This window comes from Diachasmimorpha longicaudata, chromosome 4, assembly GCF_034640455.1.
Source record: "Diachasmimorpha longicaudata isolate KC_UGA_2023 chromosome 4, iyDiaLong2, whole genome shotgun sequence".
NCBI lineage: Eukaryota > Metazoa > Arthropoda > Insecta > Hymenoptera > Braconidae > Diachasmimorpha > Diachasmimorpha longicaudata.
This window is the reverse complement of record NC_087228.1, coordinates 105,959-125,749: the sequence shown is the minus strand read 5'-3', so window position 1 is coordinate 125,749 and position 19,791 is coordinate 105,959. Positions and strand designations below refer to the sequence as shown.

General features: G+C 34.7%; 2 protein-coding genes and 1 long non-coding RNA gene across 15 annotated transcripts; 2 read left to right on the top strand and 1 right to left on the bottom strand.

Moving 5' to 3' along the window:
* Positions 1-128: 128 nt before the first annotated feature.
* Positions 129-8,663, top strand: LOC135161218 (roquin-1). Of its 3 annotated transcripts, XM_064118608.1 has the most exons (5): positions 129-301; positions 1,058-1,220; positions 1,588-4,023; positions 4,148-4,286; positions 5,095-8,663. In XM_064118608.1, the coding sequence occupies exons 2-4, from the start codon at positions 1,059-1,061 to the stop codon at positions 4,268-4,270; spliced, it is 2,721 nt and encodes a 906-aa protein (XP_063974678.1). In that variant the 5' UTR covers positions 129-301; position 1,058; the 3' UTR covers positions 4,271-4,286; positions 5,095-8,663. The 3 variants fall into 3 exon arrangements, with proteins under 3 accessions (XP_063974678.1, XP_063974676.1, XP_063974677.1); XM_064118606.1 differs by having other exon boundaries at positions 130-301; positions 4,148-8,663; XM_064118607.1 differs by lacking the exon at positions 129-301 and adding an exon at positions 368-564 and having other exon boundaries at positions 4,148-8,663.
* On the bottom strand, positions 8,601-13,909 carry LOC135161238 (uncharacterized). Of its 9 annotated transcripts, none has more exons than XR_010298736.1 (5): positions 13,775-13,909; positions 13,586-13,699; positions 12,417-13,390; positions 9,219-12,332; positions 8,601-9,136 (listed from the first exon to the last, which is right to left on the bottom strand). It is a non-coding gene; the product is annotated as an uncharacterized LOC135161238 (long non-coding RNA). The 9 variants fall into 9 exon arrangements; XR_010298728.1 differs by lacking the exon at positions 8,601-9,136 and having other exon boundaries at positions 9,484-10,491; positions 12,002-12,332; XR_010298735.1 differs by lacking the exon at positions 8,601-9,136 and having other exon boundaries at positions 9,484-9,837; positions 12,002-12,332.
* LOC135161223 (calcium-binding mitochondrial carrier protein SCaMC-2-A) lies at positions 9,594-19,264 on the top strand. 3 transcript variants are annotated; one of them, XM_064118621.1, is made up of 9 exons: positions 9,594-9,786; positions 10,569-10,695; positions 11,059-11,149; positions 11,216-11,327; positions 16,105-16,263; positions 16,531-16,788; positions 16,999-17,166; positions 17,372-17,623; positions 17,782-19,264. In XM_064118621.1, the coding sequence occupies exons 1-9, from the start codon at positions 9,595-9,597 to the stop codon at positions 17,854-17,856; spliced, it is 1,434 nt and encodes a 477-aa protein (XP_063974691.1). In that variant the 5' UTR covers position 9,594; the 3' UTR covers positions 17,857-19,264. The 3 variants fall into 3 exon arrangements, with proteins under 3 accessions (XP_063974691.1, XP_063974694.1, XP_063974693.1); XM_064118624.1 differs by lacking the exons at positions 9,594-9,786; positions 10,569-10,695; positions 11,059-11,149; positions 11,216-11,327 and adding an exon at positions 12,262-12,402; XM_064118623.1 differs by lacking the exons at positions 9,594-9,786; positions 10,569-10,695; positions 11,059-11,149; positions 11,216-11,327 and adding an exon at positions 13,957-14,248.
* The last annotated feature ends 527 nt before the right edge of the window (positions 19,265-19,791 follow it).

Sequence of the window (19,791 nt, the reverse complement as noted above, 5' to 3'; positions counted from 1 at the left end):
ATTTAAATTTCGTTCTGGTGTGATGTTCAAAATGGCCGTCACTACTCAACGCCATCTCTCGGTCTCCACTTACACCATCTCTCTTCTCATTTGACTGCGCAGACTCTTGTTGTTGTTATTTCCCATTTTCCTTTTAAGAAAAAAAAAAGATAAAAAATACGTCTCAGAAGCACCTCTATTTGCTACCGTGTTTTTCATGTTGTGAATCGTGGAATAAATACGTGCGAAATATTTGGAAGAAGAATTACATCGTCAGCGTTATTTATTAATTATTGTGATGTTTTGTGAAAGTTATATCAAGGTGGGTCCATTTCTAATCATTACCAAGTATTACTCATTTTATTTTTGCAGTTGTGTGATATATTTTTGGGGGTTCGTTACCAACCACGCTGCATCATCGTGTTTGACAATTTCGAACAGACGTCAGACGTTTTACGTATTGCAATATTCGCTTCATTGTTAACGATTTACATTGTTAGATATAGTGGTATAGTTTTAAGTCGTTATTGAGAATGAAATGGAGCTGCAGGGGATGAAGACGTAATGCCATTGCTGCCTCAAAATGTAGGATATTTTTAATTAGAACAGGCAGATTAACAATGGGTGGGGATAAATTTCTAAAAAGGTCATAATACTATTTATTTATTTCCTTATTTTCATCATTAACTTGTGCACCTGATATTTGTTCTAATTGCTAGTATTTTTATACGATATATTCAACTACGCAACAGCACGTTTATCAAGCACACACTAGGAAGACGAAAAATGACACGATACGCAATAAAAACAGATGGGAAAAAGAAATTATGGATTCACTGTTTTGACATTTTACACAATTCCTTGTGCTTGCAAATATAATTTTTTTCGCATTTGAAATTTGAAAAATTACTATTTAGTTTTTCTTGTTTGATGTATCCAAACGACACAATTCATCCTAGAATATAAAGGGGCGGGGGGGAGCGGGGCAAAGCGAAATGACAAACCTGATTGATGAAAAAAATAAACAAAATTATTTACGACTGAAAGTAACCTATTTTGATTAATCATTCTATTTCAGAATGCCAATACAGGCACCACAGTGGACTGAATTCCTGTCTTGTCCAGTTTGCTGTCACGATTTTGATTCAACATCACGTGGACCGATTTCTCTTGGATGTGGTCACACAATATGTCGCACTTGCCTTGCTAATTTGCACAGAAAGCAGTGTCCATTTGATCAGGTAAATACTGCCTTAATTATTTCAATGTGAATGGTGTAAAAGTAGTTTTTCCAGACGAAGGAAGAATTACAACATATGATGAAATTGAACATGAAGAATTTTAATATTTCTGATGCAGCGGATATTCCTCAAGTCATTTGAATATTTCCAACATTGTTAATGAGGCATAATTCGACTAGTGAGGAAATAATAACCATTCTGTGGCGACTGATTTTTAAAGAAAATATCGAGAGGCCTATGATTAAATTATGACATCATTTGTATCAAATTGACTCTTGTCTTATGTATCTTTATTATTTCTGCTATGTGATATCGGTTATAGAGAAAAATCTCTATTTGTATTCATTTACCTCTCTATTTTTGTTAGAATGCAATAAATACGGAAATCGAGCGTTTACCATTGAACGAAGCACTTCTTCAATTAGTTGGCAATGGAGTCTCTTCCCCAGCAAGTTCAACTTCCCAGAAGTTACTGCCCCCTGAGGAATATGACGATTACCTCGTGGCAAAACATTGCATCGAGGAATTGGCCCTTTACCTTAAACCATGCCAGGCGGCGCCAGCGAATGGAGCTGGAATGGGTCTCGTCTCACGTCCCATGCAGAGGAAACTCGTTACACTTGTCGGATGCCAATTGGTAGAACCTGAGGGACGTGCTCGAGCTGTCAGGGCAGCTCGTAGTCTTGGGGAGAGATCAGTAACAGAGCTCATACTTCAACATCAGAATCCTCAGCAGTTGAGCGCTAATTTATGGGCTGCTGTGAGGGCACGAGGATGCCAATTTCTGGGGCCCGCAATGCAGGAGGAGGTACTTAAACTTGTGCTGTTGGCCCTTGAGGATGGATCTGCGCTGTCTAGGAAGGTTTTAGTGATGTTTGTCGTGCAAAGGTTGGAGCCTCACTTTCCCCAAGCCTCCAAGACTAGCATTGGGCACGTTGTCCAACTGTTATATCGAGCCAGCTGTTTTAAGGTATCAAAGAGAGAGGGAGATTCCTCTTTAATGCAGCTAAAAGAAGAATTTAGAACGTACGAGGCTCTGAGAAGGGAACATGACGCTCAGATTGTTCAAATTGCCACTGAAGCTGGACTGAGAATAGCGCCAGATCAATGGTCAGCACTGTTGTATGGAGATACTGGTCACAAATCCCACATGCAAAGTATTATTGATAAATTGCAAACACCACAGTCATTCGCTCAGAGTGTCCAGGAACTGGTGATTGCGTTGCAGAGGACACCAGATCCAGGCCAACTAAGTAGTCTGCGCCCCCAGTTAGAATTGCTCGCTGCTATTGATCCGAGCCCAGAAACGGAATGTCCAAGTTGGCCCATAACCCGAGCGGTGCTGGAGGCGGTGAAAATCGTCGTGACAGCTCTTGTTGATTATATACAACAGCATGGAACCAGAAAATCTCAGGAAGGCATTCATACCACTGGCCCAGGACAATCTAAATATAAAGTCAGTATGTGCCGAGATTTATCACTCAGGGGATCTTGTCCACGTGCTACTAATTGTACATTTGCTCACAGCGATATGGAACTTGATAAATACAGGTCTAAAAGTCGAAAATTGAGTACAAGATCAAGTTTGCAATTGACTGCAAGTCCGGATTCAAAAATTGAAAAAACAATAAGCCCACCGGGGAAAGGATTTAAACAATGTGATGATGTAAATTATCACTCGCCCAAATCAATTGACAATAATCACGGTACAGAGAATTACAATTCAATCAAAGTGAGTTCCCTCCAGCCATCAGTGGGTATTGAGAATAATTACAGTACATCGATATCCAATTACTCGATGCTTAATCCCCAATCAATTCCTGGAAAAAACATCGACATGCATTACGTCGTTCAAAATACTGCTATTGATTATAACAATCCAAATATTCACGTGTGGGATCCAAATCAGATGGTTTCTAGTCCGAACAGTCTTCCCACTAACAACAGCAAAAAACATAGATCAGTAGCAAAAACATTGGCAATATTATTTCAGAGAAGAATGGAGATAATTAACCAGTTGGAGAATATTGTAAGCAAGCCGCATCAGAGTCAGATTAAAATGAATTATGATATTCAGACGGAGGGGGTTCAAGAGAACTACTCGATTTGGGCTAATGGACCATCGCAACTACCTCCTTGCGGCATCAATTACCCAAATAATCATCGACGCTCTGATTTGGTTTTTGATGACGAGTTTGTTCCATTTGAGGCATCACCAGCTAGTAAATATGGGCCTATCTCGAGGGTATCAAAATCATTATTCAGACCACCAAATGGGATTCCGACAAATGGTGTTTACACCGACGGAATTCCTCCATCAATCCAAACCATACGGCCGATTCCAGCAACGAGTCCCCTGGGCTCATGGTACTACGGTCACCAACCTTACACAACAATTGGAACGAATTCTGGAATACCAACAATGCCAGCATCTGCTCTTAACGAGGCCTACGTTAATCTGAGCTCTTGTAAACAAGCTGAGCCACCTGCGAACGTACAGTTAGCGAGACAAGAATGTATGTCAAAGGACTTGATTTTGGAGTCACAAAAGGTTAAGCAACAGTTGAAAAATCTTGAAAAAAAAATCAACGATCTTAAGCTTGCAACACAGGGTGCTGCTTTCACTGAGGGCGAGAGACTGGCGCAAGAGCTCCAGATGATTGAAGCAGGAATCCGAGAGAAGGAAAAAGATGTGCGGAACTGGACTCCCTACGGAAATACTATCTCTGCGCCATCAGTTAACAATTTGGTGCAGAATCAGAGTATGGGTTACACTATTGACAAAGCTGTCAAGGCTAATGATGTAAGTTTAATTTTTGCTTTGTGAAAAAACTTTGAAGGTATACCCGAAATAGTATTGTTTACATGGTTTTAAAAACAAAACTTTCATTCGGAATCAAAAATTAATCCGTCTATTTTGATTACAGGAAGATACCTACGAAGTTGATATAGCGAACGATATGCGTGAATTGGAATTGCGCTGGGACTTCGAACTGAAAGAACAAGAGAAACGTTGGTCCAACGAAGAGGACAACGTCAAACAATTATAAAATGGAATTTTTACAGGTACGAAAATTATACTACACTCTCCAAGCATTTTATTCGAAAAAATCCACGATATTCTGAAAAAATCTAGCACGAGAATGGAAGACACTGACACTAAAATTTTTGTTTTAAGGCCCCCTTGGATAGACTGAACTATCTGAAATAGATAGTTTTTGTTTTTACATTTTATCTGAAACTTTATTGCAGTCTTATATCGAGCAGAAATACACAGAAAAATGAAACTATCCTGAAAAAAAAATGAAAATATAGAACTTGAGCTTTTTAATTTATATTTTAGGATAAATGCAATAAATGCAGATAGCGGATAATGCCTAATTTGGCGGTGGAAAAGGGAGGGAGAGGGGAGGATTAGGATTAGCAAAGTAAACCATTTCCTCAGCGATTCATGGAACATTATTTTTAAGACCTTTTGTAATTACCCTAGTCTTACCGTAAAATTCATCGAACCCTAGAAATTAGGGAAATTTAATTGAGATAGCCATCCACTGTCACTTAGCAATATGAATTGGGCCACTCCTCCCCCTACCTCACAATAAAGTGACACTTGATCATCGCCTCATTTAAACTTCTCTAATTCCCAGGATTCTAGGGATTTTACGGTAACACTATGGTGATTAAAAAAAATTTCTAAAAATATTTAACAACAGTTCAGAGACCAATATTTTAAAATAATCCTCTTTGCACCCCTCAGAAAATTATTTACTTTTATAACTCTCCCCTCTTCCCCTTCCTCCACCACATCAGGCATTACCGGCTTTGCATTTATTGCAATTATCCTAATATGTAAATTGAAAAGGTGTATTTTTAGTTTTTGCAGAGTTGCAGAGAAAATATGAAAACTAGTTGTTCCAGACAATTCAGTATATCTCACCGGGCCTTAAAGAACAAAAAGACAAAAGAACTTGTTTTATTGAGGAAAACTAAACTCAGGTTATCAGGAGCCAGAAAACCACAAAAAAAGGAAATCATGGACTGCATTGCTTTTAACCCCAGAATAATTATATATATACATATATATATACATACATATATATATGTATATAAATAGTACTTAGAATTTCCGTGGTATATAGATCTGCCTTTAATGTGTAAAAGGTACAATGTGATATTCAACTACTGTTCATTTCCAATTACTCTGCGAATCAGATCGATACACTAGATTTTGAAGACACTCGTAACATAAATATTCACATAAAAGTATTGAGGCGTTAGCTTCAGTTGTAAAAGCAAAGTTGTTGGATTTCAATATATTACATGAAGTGTCATATGAGTCAACACCTCACCGTCATTCGCTTTGGAGATTGATCTCGATTTATTAATGATTAAAAGATTACAAATAACTCATTTGATACGTACTATCTCATAACTTTTTAGTTTGGTTCAAAAATAAAATCCAACAATATATATGAAGAATATTCAAAACTTCAGATGTAACCATCGATCTAGTTTCAGGGTGAGATGGTAATGGGCAATAGATCATGTAATAAGCGCAGAACATGCAACTGCATGTTAATACAGGACGGTAAAACTGTTGAAAACAGTTCTTTTTGGACATACACTGAGAAGAACGCAGTGTTTCATGAAGTACATCTTTATTTACATTAAGAGATTTGTGGTTTAGAATGTTGCAACAGCAAAATATCAAATAAAATCGCGAACTGTCTGAATTTTACAAACCGTTTATAGACATTTTTAAGGTAGTAAAAATGTTGGGAAAAGATGTGTGGAATTACAATATTGGTGCTTTAAAAAATACATTGAATACATAAACTTGACTTGATTGATGGGATAGTTTTTCTTGAAATAGCTCAGTTAAAGTTTATTTTTCGTCAATTCTCGGTGTAAGTAAAGAGGTATTTCTCAAAAACCTTTGTCTGTCTACATTATACAGATTTGTTAAAATTTAACAGAGGAAGAAAGAACAATTAACTTTCCAACGAAGGAGATTGAAGTATCATCAGTTTTTTATAAACATGACCACTATTATTTAGTTACGTTTCTTTGACTGTCTCGAATGAAATAGCCCAAATAATGATATTTGAGACAACGGTTACTTAATTAAAAATTCAAAGCTTGTACAGATGATTGGCATTTAAAATTAATAGTCAGTGGTAAATTGATAATTGACATTGGTACAAGTTGAAAAAATTACTTTTCATTTTCTCGCAATAATGGCGAATTTTATTGATAACGAAACTTGTGATTACAGATGCAAGAATTAATGTAGTACATCTGCAAATTATAGTATAAACATTTTAATTCATAATATTATTTCCAGTGAATATATAACGATAATACTTATAGCATGAACATTGAGAAATTCCAGTTTTATTGGAAAGTATCTTGTAGTGGTTTATGGCGAGATATTAAGAATAATGGAAAGTAATGTTTCCTTCGAGTGTGTTATTATGAATACTTTACTTTGTTATTCTGCAGAAAAAAAATTGTTTTTATCGAACTGCTCAATGTGAAGAACTACGTAAAAAATATAACGGTATGAATTCAGTGAATTCCAGAACTGGTGGTTGAAAGCAAAAATAATTATTCAACTAGAAAATGTAAATATGTTTTGAAATGATCAAGTATTGTCTTAGGAATGTAATGGTGCAATTTAAAAAAATCGTTCTTTTTTCCTCAAATAATAATGCCCGTTTTTGAAATTACTTCTTAATTATATTTTTCGTTTAATGTATCAAATAGTATAAAAAGAACCATGCCAATTGGGATAATTCTTACTATGCATGGAATTTGAATTACAAAAGAGTGGAGAGTTGATGAGCTTCGGTTATTGAATAATCTTCGATGGAAATTTAACGGTGAATTATAAATTGAAAAGTATCAATTTCTTTAGGTCCCGTCAATTATGAAATTTATCAAAGAGAATGAATTTGCAAATGATTTTTTTTGCACATAATAATGTAAAACAAATCGTTGGCAAATTTAAATCATACTATTTATATTCTGGTAATTTTTAACCAACCCTTTGGTAAACTACAGGAGAACTTGATGGTTTTTTTCCTCAGTATAGTGGTTAAGTCAATCACAATTTTGCATAATTCTTTGATCAATATTCTCGAAATTATCAGTTTCAAGTCTAGCCGTACTAAAGAGATCATCTTCATCCCCGACCTATAAGATCCATGTGTCAAGCACATGGAGGAGGTTGATTTATTTCCATAGCTAGCCTTGAAGGGTAGTATTTCCAGACGCAGTACCTGGACAGCGTGGGTTTAGAGAAAATGTCTTCACCAAAATTTCGTTATCGTCCTTCAATATCGAAAGACTTATTTTAATAAATATACAAAACTTTTGATTGACTACCACTTGGGTTAAAAAATGTTCTTTTAAAAGTTTTTAACAAAAATATCAAAATTGACGTATTTTTTTAGCCAGTTCATTAAGGACTACACAATAAACATTAAAATTAATGGGAAAAAAATTAAAAGGGCGGTCAATGGATTTGTTGACGAATGAGATGGAAGATGAAAGGGCTGTGTACAATGTGGAAGTAATAAGTGCAACGTCAACGTTTGTACTAGCTTCAGAATTAATTGCATGTTAAACATGTCACTATATAGATGTATCGAGGATAGCATATACAAGGAATACCTATTGTCAATGGTATGAACATTTTCACACTCAAAAAGTAATAATTAAGTTGTTTGTTTTGAACATTTAACACATAACAAAAGTTCAGAATAATTATATACATATCCGTATATAATTCCTATAAGCCAGTACACTTGAAGTTTATATTATTTATGTGAATTGTTAAATGGAAAGCAAAGTAAATTTTTTTTCTAATATTTTCTTTAATTTACTGAAGACACGTTATGATTATATATTGGTTACAAATGGATTTTAACTGAAAAGTTGAACGAATCATTGTACCAAAATAATAAATATTAAGAATTTTCTCAATTTTATAACGAAAAAAAATAATAATAATAATAATGAAGAAATCACTCAGATAATTGTTATGAAGGAACGAACTATTCTTGAAACGAGTATGCATGCACGGAATCGAGGAAATTCATTGTTATGCGCTCCGCAGAAAATTATTCTTTATCAATTGATGTCAAGTCTAAAGAATGTGCCTACTTTTTGTCGATAACTGACATTGCAATTTTTTCATAAGTAAATAGGGCTTAAAAGTTAGAAAAATGAAATGCATCTAATTGTTTTTGTCCGTCGATTTATGTCTGTAATCGAATCAACCATCTTTCCGGTGTATATTTCGAAAAGAGAAAAAAAAAATTTGATAGATTGTAGAGGTGGAATGTTTGAGAAAAAAAGAAAAATGTAAAATTTCTGTATTTTACAAACAAGTGTACTTGTATATTTATATACTCAATAAAATAATTCTGAATACACGTATTAGTTATGAGAACTTTTCATTGTGTTACTAAAAAAATGAAGGATTATTGTCCTTTGAGGACGTACTTAAAGATTGTAAAAATTATATTGAGGTTTACTAAGGTCCAAATATAAAAGTCAACAAACTTAAAGCCGGGTTAAAATAAATATGATGATTATCAACAACACTGATTTTTAAGATTAAAAATGAAGTTTTCCATCAACAAACAGTTACTTAGTTTACTTAGTTTAGTCCAAGTTGCTCCTAGAGCGAATAATATTATTTTCTAATTGAAATGGAGCATATTCCAGCATTGAGTTTACTTGAAATAGTAACAGATGCCGCCACAATGCAGTTGTTCCAAAAAGCCTTTCTTTTATTCCACTTCCAAGAACGCGTGTCAGCGGTGTAATCCACGATCACTTGACACGGGAATAATGACACAACGCGCATGAGGTGAACTTTGAAGCCGGTCGAAATCTATGTAGAAACTCTGTCAAATTTCCCACCAAATAAATACATATTAGTTGATTAAATTGAATATGTCGTATAATCTTCCGAATTAATGGGTTTACTGTGCTGAATTAATTGTCGGTGGTATTTTCTATTAGAGTACCAAACGCCAGTAGTAGCTCTCAACATATTTGGTCAGCTAATTCGTTTCAACTGGACGTAGAACGTTCTTCGTTGTCGGCTGCGCACCAAGAATCTTTCGTGTTAACCCAGTGTTTAACCTCCTCCCCTGTGCTCATGTTAATTTCATAAATTAATCGTTGCTTTTTCTGCTATTTAATTATCAGTGTGTGGTTCAATCTTTCCCTTTTTCAACTGAAATTTGAGAAATTTTAAACATTGCATATTTGAGGCAGCACAAGGTATTCACAGTGCAAAGTGGTCGGCGTCTTTTATCGCGAATTTGCATGACTAATTCTGGAAATATAAAATCCAACAATGCCAACGAGAAGTGGGACCAATGTACATATGGTACTACCTTCTCATTATCTCCATGAATTGCCAGCACAGACGGAGGAGAGACTCTCCAAGATTTTTCAACAATTGGACATCGACGGCAATGGAAGGATCGATGTACATGATTTGGCACAGGCTCTTCATCAAGTTGGCGTACACAAACGATATGCAGAGGTATATTTTCCTTGTTTATTATTTTATATCATATAATTTATGCTAGGACATCTGAAAATATTTTCAAATATATTGTTCATGGAATTTTAGAATTTTAGAAAAATATTTCCCCACGTGCCTAAACGTATTTACATTTACTTTGACCTCAATCTCATCCCTACAAAATTGACCTTGTCTGTATTTTTCACTCAGGCTTCGTCATAGCCAACGCTTTCACTCGTAGGTCTTTATTTTTTACCATTTTCTTGCAATTTATTTATTCCATCTAATCGTTTTTACAATTAAACGAGTTTTCGAGAAATTATTTCTAGTTTTTCAGAATTTTTACAATTTACTCTCAATGTGATTATATTAAGATCTATTTACAATTATACGAAACCAATTTCATTGAAGATTTTCGTTGAAACGTGATTCCGTCATTGAAGATTACAGAATATAGGAGATTTTCATCCTATTTTACAGAACAAAAGGTTAATAATTGAATGATATTCCATTGGATCATTTACAGCCTTCGCCATTCTATTATGTCTCCGACGATTTTTAAACTATATTTTGTAAGGTTTCACTAAGGCTAACGTCTACCAATTGATGACGAGTAATTGTCGATGACATTAGTGAAGACAGCATCTAGTCCAGGATTTTATCTCACTCAATTTATAAGCCTTTATTTTCTTCAATCCTTCGCTAATTCAAAGCCAGCTCGTCCTAATCATCAAAATTTACATGTAATAAATCAATGACATTAAGGATTCATTAATAATAAAATGATTGTAATATTTTAGAAATTCCTGCAAGAGTCTGACAGCACCAAAAGCGGCGATATAAGTCTAGCTGAATTCATTCACTACGTTATTGAGCATGAAAAGAAACTTCGTCTGCAGTTTACCCATCTTGACAAAAATAAAGATGGTAAGAATTGCCTACGTCACTTGTTTAACATATTATCAGCCTAGCTGAACAGAAGCTCGTGACACTTCTGAAGTACATCAGACATGCACCATAGCCATTAATTATTCACAGCATTTATCAAAATATCACTGAAGTTGTAAAACGGTTGAATTTAAATCGAAACCGGTGAAAGGGTAAGACAACTTAATTCGTAGCTGGCTTTTCAGGGAATATCTCTGGATTTACGGAAGGTAGATCTATTTTAATTATAACCCTTATTGTAGAGTGGATGCAAATATGCAAAAAAAAAGTTATAACATAAATATCACGATTATTGTCAAACAACTATTTGTATTTTCTCATCTATAAAACCTCATATTTCAGGTAAAATTGATCTGGAGGAGTTGATAAGTTCCTTTAACAAGGATCTGGGGATAAAAATGGACAGAACTGAAGCAACAAAATTATTACAAAGGTATAAGATAGATGATCGAAACATTTCCTGTAGATAATTAAGAATCAAATTACATTGGAATTCTAGAATGGATCGAGATGGCAGTTTGAGTATAACTTTCAATGAATGGCGAGATTTTCTGTTGTATGCACCGAGCGATGACATTCACGCACTTATCACATATTGGCGACACTCTACAGTAAGTTGGCAATCATTTATAACTATCATTTGACATAATCGACTGTTTTATGGGGATTACGTCATGCAAAAATTTATACATTATGGGATGATATAAAATAATACGTTGTAATTGATAATTTTGTGTGCTTGTTTATTGTCAATTTTGCTAGAACTGCTAATTATTCTGCTTAAATGAACGTAAATGCTTCTAGATGAAACATGCAAGTGAATAATTAATGTAATATTGGTAAAACTGGGGGGGGGGGGTGAATAAATAGCTTTAAGGCCCGGTTGGAGAGGGTCACGTGATTACAAATCGCCATCATAAGTACATGGTTGAAACAATGATTTTATTAGAATGAAAAATAATTAGCAGCGTGCAGAAACAATAAACAAAGCGCGGTAATTGGGTTGGGTAACAATCAAATAATTATTTTGGTTGAAATTTGTAATGGCAGTTTGGGGTTATGTATCGATTTGCAAATAATTTCAACCGGATGTTAAAAAAATCAAAAGGTAGATTCGTCCCAAATAATTAGGCAAATTTCATGAATAAACGTTAAGCGAGTGAATGTCGGTAATTGTTGTCGCGAAATATTCCCCACTACAACGTTTCTACGTGCTGCTCATCCGCGACAAGATAATACCAACCCCAACCTTTTTAATGATAAGTCTCATAATATTTTAACTAACACTCATTCGTCGAAGTGCGAGGGCTCGTCCGATAACCGAAGTGATGCTTCGCTCATTTTCCCGTTTTTTCTCCATTATTTCTCCCACCCGATGACTTTTCCCCACCATCGGAAAAAGTGACGTAGCTGAGTGTGGCTGAGTATGTTAAATGACCTTGATGCCCAGCTGTTCTTCTTACAAGCTGGCTCTTGGTCTCTCTGCGTGCGGATCAAGCATGCGCAATCCTCGAATAGAGTGCGATATCTCCAAGATTTTGGCGAGATCAGTGGAACGTTTCCTGTTCAATCCTTTCGAATTTGTGTCTTTTTATGATTCCTCCTTGATTCGTATTCTAAAATTTCATCATGACTGAGGATAAATTCAATGTCATTTCTTGGATTAAATCGATTTTGGAAAAGCAAGTAAGGGTTCTCACAGAATATATCACCTACAATAGTGAAAATTGCTTCAGGTTGTTACATCATGCACTCTACATCCTTGAAAATACTTCATGAAAACGTTTTTTGTGGCTCTGGTTTTATTCTACAAAAAAAGATGATCAGAAAATTGTAACTCTCTCCCTAAAATTCGGCGATGATAAAACGACGTTGCTACGTCGATGTTGAACCATATTTTGTCAAATGTTAATCATTCAATACACGTGAATTGCCATGTTGACACAAGAACATATATAGAATGAAAAATATGTGGGGTCTTCCTGTTATCATTTCTGATATGATTACATACATTGGGAGTGGAAAAAATCAAGACTTGATTAAAAAAATAATGGGATAAAGTACACTCTGATGTTAGACTCGTCGTAGGATTTCAGGGAAATGCTCCTCGATAGTTCTAATAAATCCTATCTGAGTTCAAGAGTCCATGAAAAAGATGGATGCAATATCTCCAGCCTTCTTGTGAAATAAATCCCGCAGTTTCATCAGCTTAGGCCGAAGAATGACGTCACGGGGTGTAAATGAAATCAAATGCGTCTGATATGATTTGGTCTATCTCGTTTTTTTATACACTTTTTGCAATGATTTTTTATAATTTAAAAAACTCTGAGTAAAATGATAAATTTGTCTGAATTTTAAATGCCACTGAATATTTCAACATTGTTTCAAGTTCACATAGCATAACTATCCATTTTATTGAGACGTTTTTAATGTCAGGAAAATGTTTCAAAAACTGATTCATAATCATCATTGCATTTCTTCTTCCCCTGGTATTTGGCAGCAGCGTGAATTGGATTCAAAAGGTTCTGTGGATCGAAACCAAGCAAGTACTATCCAGACGTTTCGACTCAAGTGACGTCAATTGCTAGTACATCAACATAATTGACTGCATTGCGAATGTTGGATATTATCAAGCCATCACAGAAATTTTAGCTTTTTTTTGTGGACCCTGAGGCTTTTGGAAATGAGAAAAGAAGATTCGCAAAATTTATTGATGGAAAAATAGAAGGATAATGTGCATTCAATCAATCACGTGGAACGGACTTTATCTGAATTTTATCGTAAATCCAAATAAATTATCTAGTGTTCATAATTATTATTCAAATAGAACTTATGATCAACTTGTTAATTTGAGTTGTCAAGTTCTTACATAATTTTATAGTATGTAAAAACACTTGGCATTATCTTCCAGAAATGAATCCTTCAAAAGCGTTGAGCTCCCGAGGATTAAGAATATTGTCAGAAGGATATGGTTAATCAGCATCTAAAAGTTTAATAAACAAAAACAAATACGTATCTGTCCACACTTTGACAGCGAAATTGAATAAAACAAAAATACCGTTGGAATCCTCCAGACTGGTCTTGAAGCGATAAAACTTTTTGTCATTTCCACCAATACGTGGGGTCTTCTCACTGACGTTGATGTCGCGAACAGAACAGACATATCACTGGCAAAATGGTGGGGACTTCCCCAGTCACAATCACAATTTCTAACTGGCGTTAACTGGTGGTCACTTGAAATTCTCATTGCTTCTCAGTCTCGGTATCGAGCTCCGACCACGCGCCTCGCGGGCCCACACCAAGGTCATTATATCCAGTGAAATTCTCTACCTGTCGATTAGACCTTTGGATTACGCGTTTACCTCTTACTTCTATACAATTAGTAGTTGTGTCGATCAGTTTAAATTGATTGCGGAAAATGAGTGGTGCTGTAGTGTTGAATTCCACTAGACTTTTGGAGCAGAGGAATGTTGGGAATGGGTGTCAAGTTTGTGGAGAATTTCTTCAAAGATATCATGAACTACTTCAAAGGGTATGTCGACACTTAACAGTGAAAGTAGGCTCGATTTTTATTGCCTTTAAAATACGTTTGTCCTGATAAAACATCAATACTGGCAAATTTAGAGAAACATTTATCCAATGAAATGGTGAAGAGCAGAAGCACATTGTACCAACTACATTTCAAAAATATGTGGAATAATGAAAAAAATGGGGGAATTATTATTTGAAATACTGCTTCAAATATTTTATCATGAAGTACCATTTTGAATTTAATTTTGGAATGTTTGTTAATGCGACCAGACATAATTATAGCATTTCCGTCATTATTTCAAATGATATAGCTCTTTGTATTTAACTATTTGGAATCGAATTTGTGTTGAAATTTCATAAAGCTCTTGTCAATGAATTATATGGAATTTAATATTTGATAATATTGGGGAATCAGTTGCAAAATTAATGGATATCTTGGTCGACCCGAAATAGTCTCCGAGGTGTATCCGCATGATGCTACATAGACGATGAGTCACGCTGAAGCTTGAACTTCCCGCCGAGCTCTATGTAATGCGTGGAATCGTGAGATAAATCTAAATACACGTCATTGTAGTTTCTGAAAATTTATATAATTATTTAACAATATACAATAATGAGGACCTATTAACGGGAGTAATTATGCACATGGCTCGTCGCATAATGGTCACAATTTACCAAAGGCCTGTGATACTCAGACATTTGGCCTTTCTGTCCAAATCATTTTGTCATGGCATCTTGAATGCCAAGAGATGAATAATAAATGTTTCAAGTCTCCCGAACGGTAGAAAGTACCTCGCATTCTCATGGTTATTCAATCAAACGTAAGAATGGAAACGTGAAAGCCGAATTGGAAAAGTACACAGCGCCAACGAATTAAATATTTTTGATACTGACATTGGGCAATGAGTCAAAAATTGAGCGGTTTTATCTTGGCCAACTGCCCGATAGTTGCTACAGGGGCCGCGTTAATCCATTAGAGGAGGGATCATCCTCGTTTTCTATCTCCATGTCTATCATTTCAATTTACATGACACAATAAACAATTCAGGAAAAATTTTTCACTCGGTATGAACACGCTTAAAAAAAATATAGACAGTGTTTCGATGCTGGAGATATGGGTGAAGTTAAGTATCGAGTCTTGGAGGAAAAGCATTAACACTATGTCTCTTGGAGATGGTGAAGTAGTTTTTAGTGTAAAAAAATCCATGGGCATGGCGAGGGGGAGGGGGGGGGGTCCAAAGACCGTGTCAGATCAAATTGTTAAGTCATGTACATTTGCAAGCAGTAATGTGCACACGTAGAGAAAAACTTAATACAAATTATCAGGAAAAACGAGAAAATAGTCAATCAAACGTACAAGAAATCCACGAACTTTACAAAAATTGTTGAGCATACGCAGATTTCTTTTTTATTAACACAACCAATCTGAAATTTTCTGCAAAAATTTAAAAATGAATATTTCAGATTCCTTTTCATTCACAGTCTTAAACACTACCGGAAAATGATTTGCATAATTTGATAATTTTACTAAATATTTTTCTCCGTGAATTTGACAGGTTGTTTTATTCGTTACACTTAGTAATTGCCTTCAAGTTTCAAGTTTTATAAATCAGTAAATCGCGTCCTTGGAGCATGATTCACAGATCGGAGAATAGTTTCACTTCAATTCACTTTGCAACCTTGCGTTGTCGATCTATCCACCGATAACTGCTCGGGTGAAAAATTTCGAAAATTGAAACACAATGTTCTAAGAAGAATCATTCTCTAGAAATGATTCTACAGTTAAAAATTAATTTGTGAAGAAATGAAAATTTCCATACAAAATGCAGGATTACAATTTAATATGGCTGTTTACAGTATATGGATATTGGGGAAGATATGGGCGTCCCCGATGACTTCACAAGCAGTGAAATGATCTCAGGAATGTGGTGGAGACATCTGTTAGCTGGTGGGATTGCTGGTGCTGTTTCACGTACTTGTACAGCTCCACTAGACCGAATAAAAGTTTATCTCCAGGTAAATTCATCACTCCAGTTTATGAATTAAAGAATGCTTTCCATATAAATTATTTTATACAAGTATTTTCCATGAATTTATTCAACTCAAATTTGCCAAGTTTTGTGTTCATTTTTCCTGATATAGAAGATACAGAACAATATTGCGAAAAACATTTGAAAAGTTCGATACGAAAAAATTCTACAGAAAATCGTCCCTTAAATTGTTTTACGTGATATTGAATTTATGGAAATACTGTTAAAAAAATCTGTCGATGTTATCTCGTAGGTGCATGGAACACGACACTGCAATATTACCAGTTGCTTCAAGTATATGTTAAAAGAGGGTGGTATACATAGTTTATGGCGAGGGAATGGAATTAACGTACTTAAAATTGGACCTGAAACAGCTCTCAAGTTTGCAGCGTATGAACAGATTAAGAGATTCATCAAGGGAAATGATTCAAGGGAATTAGGCATTGATGAGAGATTTATCGCTGGATCTGCTGCTGGGGGTATTAGTCAATCTGCAATTTATCCATTAGAGGTAACGTCATATTTTTAATCATTATATGAAAAAAAAAATCATTTTTTCTCTACATCATAAAAATATGTTCCACGTTGTGCCAACAAATTCTAACTTTTACATTTTAAGTAAAAACTGTTCGAGAAAGCATTAGTATTTTTCGAAATTTCGCCCGCAATTTAATTGATAAATTTGGATAGAAATGTCATTTAAAAACTTCTTTTTTTTCAGGTCTTGAAAACGAGACTTGCATTGAGAAAGACAGGTGAATTTAACAGTATCATAGACGCAGCCCAAAAAATATATGCTCAAGGTGGCTTAAAAAGTTTTTACCGAGGATATATACCCAATTTAATTGGCATTCTACCCTATGCTGGGATTGACTTGGCTGTGTATGAGGTAAAATCCCTAGATGACATTAATTATCATTACTTATCATTTTTCTTTCCTGAATGTACCTCATGAGTCAGCGATTTTGAATGATTATGTAATTGATTTATTGATTTATTAAACCAGAGGGTAACCCTTATTGTCTAAATTAGAGGAAAAGTTTATATTTCTTCAATTGTTCTTTTTCCATTTTATTAATTTATTATTGTTTCAGACATTGAAAAATAGGTATTTACGATCACACAGTAAGAATGAACAACCAGCCTTTTGGGTTCTGCTTTTGTGTGGCACTGCCTCGAGTACAGCAGGACAAGTGTGTTCTTATCCCCTCGCTCTAGTCAGAACGCGATTGCAAGCAGAAGTATCTAGTACAAATTCAAGAACTATGATCGGCGTCTTCCAAGATATCTTGCATACAGAGGGTTTTCGTGGATTGTATCGTGGTCTAACACCTAATTTCCTGAAGGTAATTATCGTCAATCACGAAAAAAATTGAAACAAAAAAAAACGTCAAATTTATCATCAAAATTGTTGTTCAACTGGAGTCATTCCTTTGTGAAAATTCTATTAATTGCTTATCACAATCATCACAACTAACTCAAACTTCTTTTTACTTTTTCACAGGTTGCCCCAGCAGTATCAATAAGCTACGTGGTATACGAGCACTTCAGACAAGCTCTAGGCGTCAACATGACGTGATGAAAATCTCTGCTAGGGTTTATTAATTTTTCAATTAAATTATTATCAGCTGTAAAATATTAAACGAATGGAAGTGAATATAATCAGAAAAATGGCGATTCGAGCACTAACCAAAAGATAGGGTGTTTTTGCTCTCGCTACGAATTTGACGCATTGACCCTTAATACTTGTTCTTCGACCGGTTTGACGATTCCAATGAGGTGAAGCATCATGTGTAATTTATGCTCAAAAAATCATTTTCATTCTCATCATATTTTAATTCTCGATCAAAGAATCGTGTGTGGCCTATGCGAGTATTATATTAGAAATTATCGTATGTGTCTCTGTACACGTTCACGGAGACTTTAAAACCATTTTAAATTACAAGAAACATCAATTAAAAACTTATAAATATATGAAAAAATTTAAAATTCGTTAGAAAATGGCATGGCATTTCTTCTGAAATTTTCGACGAAAATATGCAATAGAACAAGTTGATGAAATTCGATTTTTCTAATTGTTTTTTTCTTCTGATTTTTTTTTGCCGAAAAAATAAAATGACTATTAAAGTGGAGAAAAAATGTTCAATTGAATTCCATATTCTACTTAATTGAGCATTGGTCCCGACAAGAAGGGATTTTTGGAAAAACTGTAGAGTAACATTTTTTTTTTGCTACAAATATTGTTAACTCAAGATATAGTCTGACATTTATCTCTAAAACATTTCAGTACCGACTTAGCTTTATGATTAGAGGAATGTAACATATTGACTCTGGATTTTATCATTTTACTACTGCAGAATTTTCAATGAAAAATTACGTGCTTCATTGCATTGTCCGTTTTGGAACTCTAAGTGTTGACATAAAAAGTGCATCTAAAGTATCATTCCCAGCGTGAATTATACCACGCGTAATGCCATATTACGAGAGGTGTATCTGAAATAACATTTTTCCTACAGAACTGAGATAGAAATCTTAGATTCTATTTTTGTTTCTGCCTTAATGGAGATTTACGATTTTTTCATTCAAAAATTCAGCAACGGTTTAAAAGTGGACAATAGAGTTAACTCAATTTCAATTTTCAATGATTCTTTCATCAAACACTAAATGAAAGTGTCTTGGAAAAAAAAAATTTCTATCGCACTGCAATTTCGAGTCATATCGCGAAAATTACCCAATACTTTTGGATCAACTTGAACACATTGACTACTTCATTACCGAATTAAGATCCAATTAGGAGTGAGATGGTTTTACAATTGATACAGATTTTTTTTTAATGAGAAAACTGTATGGGACTGACGGCACATGACTGTAAAAATGAGCAATCGTAATCATTACTTTTTTCCCTTTTAGTTGAATATTTTTTATAGCTTCATCATGTACATACAATGTATAGGTTTTCTGTAAGAATAAACATTATTTATTGACGACCATTGTGTTGGAAAGAGTGTGCAAAAGGAACCCAGTCCCGGGATAGTAGGAGAAGTTTTTAAGTTAAGAAATCTCCGTTGAAAATAATTGTTACAATTGCTTCGAGAGGATTTTTTGTCATCTCTATGTATATTTGGTCCCCTATTGATTCATTCATAATTGACTCAATTGTATCACCAAAGACCTCAGCATTATTGGAGCATCAAAACTAGAAATATTTACTATTGCTTTTCACAAAAGCCTACGATGATGGCTCACGTTCTCAATATCAAAATAGTTAACAAACACGTGCTACTATATGGCAAATCAAAGCTTGTAAAACTGAACTGATTGGAAAATTGAACAATACGATATCATTGTACTCTTATGCATTACAGTAAATCTCTTGTACATCGAACTGTCCATATTTTCGATCGAAAATACATTTAAAAGATAATAATACAGACAAGTGATTCGCTGTTTTCAATCATTCATGCCCGGACTGAACACAATGGCCATTTCAACGTTTATTCTCTCCTCTCCCCCG

Bases quoted from the DNA above. Each gene is read 5' to 3' on its own strand.
- LOC135161218 (XM_064118608.1), top strand. From the start codon at position 1,059: ATGCCAATACAGGCACCACAGTGGACTGAATTCCTGTCTTGTCCAGTT. The intron at 1,221-1,587 runs GTAAATACTGCC...TATTTTTGTTAG, and splicing joins AGCAGTGTCCATTTGATCAG to AATGCAATAAATACGGAAAT. The intron at 4,024-4,147 runs GTAAGTTTAATT...TTTTGATTACAG, and splicing joins AAGCTGTCAAGGCTAATGAT to GAAGATACCTACGAAGTTGA.
- LOC135161223 (XM_064118621.1), top strand. From the start codon at position 9,595: ATGCCAACGAGAAGTGGGACCAATGTACATATGGTACTACCTTCTCAT. The intron at 16,264-16,530 runs GTAAATTCATCA...GTTATCTCGTAG, and splicing joins GAATAAAAGTTTATCTCCAG to GTGCATGGAACACGACACTG. The intron at 17,167-17,371 runs GTAAAATCCCTA...TTATTGTTTCAG, and splicing joins TTGACTTGGCTGTGTATGAG to ACATTGAAAAATAGGTATTT.